We start from the raw sequence: 7160 nt of genomic DNA, 5'->3' as shown, positions 1-7160 counted from the left end.
AACCATCAGCATTTACTATAAAGATGGATATAATCATTTAAGAAAAGGGGACACCTGGGTGGCTCAATCGGTTAAGCATCTGACTTCAGCTCATGTCACGATCTCACAGTTTGTGGGTTCAAGCCCCGCACTGGGCTTGTGCTGACAGCTCAGAGCCTGGAACCTGCTTTGGATTCTGTGTCTCCCTCTCTCTTTCTGCCCCTACCCCACTTGTGCCCCGCCCTTCAAAAAACACATTAAAAAATCACACAAAGGAAAATATTAAAAATAATAATAACTTAAGGATCAAACCAACAATTTAACAAGGAATGAGAAAATATAAATATAAAAAGTCTCATATAAATTTGGAAATAAATAATACTTGTGAAAAGTGTTTAAGAACCCTTAAACGATGAATTGTATTATCCAGTTTGATCAAGAACTCTATCAGAGGGTTACTCTTATAAACTTCTTATAATAGTGTCAGCTTGACAAGAGGATCAGAACCTTAAAAGTGCAATAAACAATGTCATAATTATATGACCTTAATGAGAATAACAGGAATTTGGCTTCAAGTCAGAACAGACAGTTGTTACCATATTTGCCTACATCTAGAAGCTACTGTAAAGCTTGATGGAATTTTTTAAGGCAGCTCTCAGGCATCAGGCAGCAGGCAGTGGAGGGCCATCATCAGAGAGAGGAGGGAAGATGAAAGGGGGTGTCATGATTGCCTCAGGTCTGTGCATTGGAACAGCTTCTAAACTGCAGCACGAGAGCATGGAACCCAAGCAGAGCAACATCAGGGAGACAGAGAGCAGAGTTCAGGGTTGAGCTGCTGTAGGGAAGGAAAATGGCAGACAGAGGGCTCCAATATCGCCCAGGGGTCAAACACCAAATAGCAGACACTTAGAGAGCCTCAGTGAAGCCTGACAGAGAGCAGGGCTGGAGATTCCGGCTGCCACACAGTCCAGGGGTCCATGTGAATCCTGACCAGCCAGAGAGGAGCGATCCCACTGAATCCCCTGGGAATACACTTGGCACCTCAAGTCTGGGGGTCACACTTCAAGAAGGGGGCCACCCAGGTCCAAGAGCAAGAGCCATTCTACAACTGCCCTAACAAACTTCAACAAGCCTCCCTGGGAGCTAGCTGATCTGTCAATAAATTAAATGGCTTCTAGAGAAAAATTGCATAGCACTCGCTAAGTAAAGGCAGGAAGAAAGGAAGAAAGAAAGAAAGGAGAAAGAAAAATCTAGACTCTCAACCATGCAGCATGCACAATTTCAGTCATGCAACGAAAAAGTACTAGACATGGAAAGAAATGGGAAAATATCCCCCATACATAAAAGGAAATGGGCAATGGAAACCAACCCTGAAATAACACAGAAATTTCAGACAAGAGATTTTAAATAATTATTATTATAGAAATATGTTCCAGGATTTACAGGAAACTGTGTTCATAATTTGATCAATAGATAAAAGTGATTAACCCATAGCAGTCAAGACAAAAGGGGGAAAGACACAAATTCCCATATCAATGATGAAAAAGAGAATATCTCCATAAACACAACAGACCTTAAAATAATAGAATATCATATATAAGTATTACAACTAGACGAAATTACCTGAAAAACACAAACTTACCAAACTGATTCAGGGTGTAATTAAAAATGTAAAGAAATTGAATTACTTATCAAAAACATCCCCTCAAAGGAAACTACAGACTCAGATTCATTTCTTGGTGAACTCTGGCAAACATTTAAGGGGGTAAAAAATCATACCAACTTTACAGAAACTTTTTTTAGAAAATAAACTAAACTAGGGGCGCCTGGGTGGCTCCGTCGGTTGAGCGTCCGACTTCAGCTCAGGTCCTGATCTCACGGTACGTGAGTTCGAGCCCCGCATCGGGCTCTGTGCTGACAGCGCAGAGCCTGGAGCCTGCTTCCGATTCTGTGTCTCCCTCTCTCTCTGCCCCTCCCCTACTCATGCTCTGTCTCTCTCTGTCTCAGAAATAAATAAAAACATTTAAAAAAAAGAAAAGAAAAGAAAAGAAAAGAAACTAGAACTACTAGTTTAGAACTACTTCACAACTCATTATGTGAAGCTAGCAAAAACCTGATGCCAAAATCTGGCAAAGATATCGCAGAACAATATTTTTATGACCGTAGATGAAAAAAAAATCCTTTTCAACATATTAACAAATAAAATCCAAATGCATATACATATGGATGTGTGTGCATATGTGTATATCCATATATAGTGGTAATACATCATGACCAAGTAGGTTTATTGTAGGAGAATTATTAGCAGAATCATGAAGAATAATCATTTGATCATCTTTTTTTATTATTTTTAATGTTTATTTTTGAGAGAGACAGAGCATGAATGGGGGAGAGGCAGAAAGAGAGGGAGACACTGAAGCTGAAACAGGCTCCAGGCTCTGAGCTGTCAGCCCGGAGCCTGTCGCGGGGCTCAAACTCACGAACTGTGAGATCATGACCTGAGTCAAAGTCAACGCTTAACCCACCGAGTCACCCAGGCGCCCTTCATTTGATCATCTTAATAGATGCTGAGAAAAATCTGACAAAATCCAGTACTCGTTCAAAGTAAGCACTCTTATCAAACTGGTAAACAGAATTTTCCCAGTCTGTTGGAGGTGATCAACAAAGAACACACAGCGAACGTCCTGTTTAATGGTTAATATTGAACACTTTCCTCTTGTGGTTGGATTAAGCTACGATGTTTACTCTCACCACTTTTCTTCAACATTAGATTGGGGGTCTTAAGCAGACCTTGTGACAAGTGAAAAAAAAATAAGAGAAAAAAAATAAAAAGTCCTAACTATTGTAAAGGAATAAATAAAATTATGATTATTTTCAGTTCACATGGTTGTGTATATTAAAAACATTAGGAACTCAATAAACAACAGCTAGAAATAATTAGTGAATGTAGCAAGACAAGACACATCGTCAATATAAAAAAAATCAAGTGTTTTTATGCTAATCGCAAACAATTGAAAAAGAAATGTTAGGAGACAATACCATATACGATAGTAAGAATAACAGGAATAAATTTAACAAAAGATGTTCAGTGAACAACTACAAAACATCACAAAGTGAAATTAAAGAAAATATTAAAAATGGAACGATGTATCATGTCTATGGATTGGAAATTTCAGTGCATTAAGATAGCGGTTTTTGCAACAAATAACATTGGAACAATTGGATGATCGTGTAAAATGAAATATACTTGACTGATACCTCATCCCATAAACAAAAGTCAATTTGAGATGGGTCATAGACCTAGTATAAAAGCTGTAATTACACACCTTCTGGGAGAAAACAGGAAAACATCTTTGTGAGTTTTCTTACAACACAGAAAGCACTAACCAGTAGTAAAAATTCTTTGTGCCCAAGGATGTGTCTACAGATCAATAATTCACAAATGAGAAGAGAGCTTCCAGTGTCCCTAGGATCACACCCAGGAACACACAGCATGTTGTGAAAAGCAGGGTGTGGGCGGAGACTGAGAGATGTGTGCTCTGCCTGTGGTGAGGGATGGGTCAGAGGAGAAGTGGGTTGTAAATAAGATTTAAGAGCCATAAGAGCCATCCCAGAGGAGGGGGAATACTGGTCCGTGCCATCAAGGACCATCTGGGGTGTGCAGAAATTGGAGTGTCTTTTTTAATTCTGTTCCCACCCAGTTATGTGTCTCCTGTGTTCCTTCCTCTGATGATGGTCGTTCACTCCTCCTCCGGCACAGATTCTGCTCCCAGTACGATGTATGTTTCTCTTCTCTTTGCCACGCGTCTGCACACTTCTCCCATCAGACTCCACTAGCCCTCAACAGACAGGACCCCCGAAAACAGTTTACATTCACCTCCCAAATCTCTCCCACTCCAGTCACTGCCCACAGCAGGCGGGGAGGGGGAGCAGCAAAGCAGCATGTTTATGTTAAGAATTGCAGATTCGGGTGATGATTTTCCCACTAAGGACAAACCCAAATGACAATCATTCTTACAATTGTCCTGTTTATTTTAATCAAGCCCCTGGATAAGCAATTTATTGGGGGGGGAAACCCCAAGTTTCTATGGATATGATTAATGAAGAACTCTATCCAGAAAGAGAGAGAAGGGAGAGAACACTGGAATATGTCATAGAGAACGTGTACTCTGGCTGCAACATGTGCCTGCGTACTTCTGAATAAAGCAATGAGTATTCAAAATAACAGGCGCGAGAGAGAAATGGTGGCAAATGAACAAGAGAGGCCATGAGTTGGTAATTATTGAAGCCAGGTAACGTGGGGGTACGGGGAGGCTCATTGTATCATGACAGCATCTGTTTTATACATGTTATAAATTTTCATATTCAAGAGAAGCTATTAAAAAGGAGACGCTCCTGATGTGATATACAGCCGAACCGATTAGTGTAGGAGGCTCTGGTATATCCCTGGATAAGGAACAAGGAGAGGCACAGACCTGGAGGGGCAAAGAAGATTAACTGATCACATCAATATTTCACATGATCTTTGTGGTTCCGCTATCTTTGTTTTGTTTTTTTTTTTTAATATGAAATTTATTGTCAAATTGGTTTCCGTACAACACCCAGTGCTCATCCCAACGGGCGCCGTCCTCAATGCCTGTGGTTGTGCTGTCTTTGTACTTTGTCGTAATGAAATACTGAAGACTTTCCTCCTAAAGTCAGGAACAATTTATGTTGAGCTAAAATTACCTCTTCACGGAACTCTTTTCCGTTCATTCAAATGTGAGGGAAGGTGCTAAGTATTCTCTAAAGCGTATACCCACATTAAGAGAATACCTTCCTACAATTAGCCTGTATTTTCCATAAAGATCTGTGCCCAGGAAACATTGACCAGAACAAGAGCATCATTGAAGAGCAATGTAAATTTGGACCCAAGTTAATAGTGCTGGTCCCCTAGGAAAAGACAAAACTCTCAAACGTTATGGTGAATATGTTCAAATTGCATAGCCTACCTAGACCTGAGTGAGAAAAAAAATGAATAAATGCAGAAAAGAAAGAAAGAAAGAAAGAAATGTTACAGTGTCACAACCTCCACAGGAACTAGTTTCTCTTTATGTGAAAGGAATCTGGATTTACTTCATAGCCTATTCAACGGGGATGAGGGCACGCCCTTGAGCTACTGAAATAGCTAAGGCGTGGGAAGAGGAAGAGACTAGTCTCTGGTCGGTGGCAGAGGAGAAGGAGGAAGAGAAGAGGGGGGAGTTGAAGAGTTTCAACATCCTCTGGTAGGACCCCCAGTAAGTAAACCAAGGCACCACCTGTCTGAGTAATAAGGGAGCGAAGGTAAGGCCCCGTGGGGAAAGGGGTGTGGCTGCATCTTTCTCCAAGGCCAGATAAGCTGTGAGGGGCAAGGATATCACTGACCGAATTTTTCCCATTTCCTATCTCCGTGCCCTGTTTCCCCAACACTCCAAGTTGGAAACGCCTCCGTCTTTTCTCTCCCCACCATGGACCTCTTCTTGCTCCTGTGCTGTGTGGCCTTTTGTCTCTTGGGAACAGGTGAGTTTGGGAAACATAGGGAAGTCCTTACATCTCCCAGGTCCTGGCTGAAGCTTTTCCCTTGAGCCTGTGGCAAGAGGACTCTTCCTGAGCTCTGGCTCCAGTTTCTGTCTTGTTTTCTCACAGGCTCCGTGGATGCTGGCATTACCCAGACCCCAAGGAATGGGATTATAGAGACAGGAAAGAGCATTGTACTGGAGTGTTCTCAGACTATGGATCATGCCTATATGTACTGGTATCGACAAGACCCAGAACTGGGGTTACAGCTGGTCTACTTATCCTACGGTACCAACAATATTAACAAAGGAGAGGTCTCCAATGGGTACAGTGCCTCTCGAAAGGAGCGAGAGAAATTCTCCCTGTTCCTAGAGACTGCCATTCCCAAACAGACAGCTCTTTACTTCTGTGCCACCAGAGACTTTCACAGTGCTTCTTGGCTACCTGCTTTCTATACAGAAAGACAGGCACATTTGCTCAGAGGGGCACAGAAGGCTTCCCCCGTGTGAGATGTGGGGATCCTTAGAGGTCTCAGTAGTTCTGTGCTCCATGTGCCTCAATCTAAGCTTGAGGCCACATTAGATCAATGTCCCTAGGCCATGGGGTGACTGAAACCACAGGCTGGACTGAACCTATCTCCCTGCCCACTGACACTCTTTATGTATTCTAGTGGGGCTAGCCCGATAGTGTCATTCTAGAATGAACCTGACATTTGTCAATACCACCATGATTTTCTGTTTTTCTTTTTCTTTTACTTTGGGGTGTGGTGGGGAGAGGAAGAGGGAGAGGGAGAGAAGAGGGAGAGGGAGAGGGAGGGAGGGAGAGAGAGAACCCTAGGCAAGCTCCATGCTTAGCAAGGAGCCTGATGCAGGGTTCAATCCCACGACCCTGGGATCATAAACCTGAGCTGAAATCAAGAGTTGTACGCTCAACCAACTGAGCCACCCAGGTGCCCCCACCATGATTTTCAATAAGAACATCTCTTATTAGCTCAAACACAATGTGGTTTTTCATGGTTCTTTTGCCTTTGTCTCTGCCCACTTTGCACTGTGCCCCTCTCCACTCTGTTCCTACCGACTGCCCCTTCCTCCTGCTGTCCCCTTCTCTGTCCTGGTTCCTCCAAGTGCCAGCCATTCTTCAGCTCTGTATTTGAGTGCCTTTAGACCAGGAACAAACCGACCACCTTGTTGTCTAAAACTTCATCCTAAATAAATTTCATTACTATTTAAATCTGACTCAGAAGGTGAAGTTTGTCAAGTACCAGGACTGGGATCTAGAAAAGTTATCTTTCATCCACTGCCCCACATGTGGATCTCTGCTGAGAATAATCTTAACCTGCAGGAGCAGATAGACCATGTCATTATCTGGATATACTGGATCCCCCCAAAATGTGCCTTCTCCCCAGCATGGAGCCAAAGCTCGGAGCTTGGAGATTCCTCTTTCTCTCAAAGGCCCTGGAATAAGCCTCCAGCCCCCTGCGGAGGGGACCCTCCTGGGAGCCAGCGAACTCCCAGCACAAAAATACTCAATCAAGGGCTCCATAGCATAAAACCTGCCTAAGAATCAAATTGAGGACTTTCTTATGTGCTTTGTCTCTGTACTCCACGAGCCTCAATTATTTTGGCAAAAGAATCCATGACTCAGTG

At 42.7% G+C, this 7160-nt stretch overlaps 1 gene segment (V, D, J or C); it reads left to right on the top strand.

Moving 5' to 3' along the window:
• Positions 1-5002: 5002 nt before the first annotated feature.
• Positions 5003-6260, top strand: LOC113604190 (T cell receptor beta variable 24-1-like). The segment is given in 2 exon segments: positions 5003-5517; positions 5644-6260. Coding segments are annotated over 2 exon segments (432 nt in total).
• Positions 6261-7160: the final 900 nt, after the last annotated feature.

The sequence above is a fragment of the Acinonyx jubatus genome, chromosome A2, assembly GCF_027475565.1.
Source record: "Acinonyx jubatus isolate Ajub_Pintada_27869175 chromosome A2, VMU_Ajub_asm_v1.0, whole genome shotgun sequence".
Lineage (NCBI taxonomy): Eukaryota > Metazoa > Chordata > Mammalia > Carnivora > Felidae > Acinonyx > Acinonyx jubatus.
This window is presented reverse-complemented; position numbering and strand designations above follow the sequence as displayed.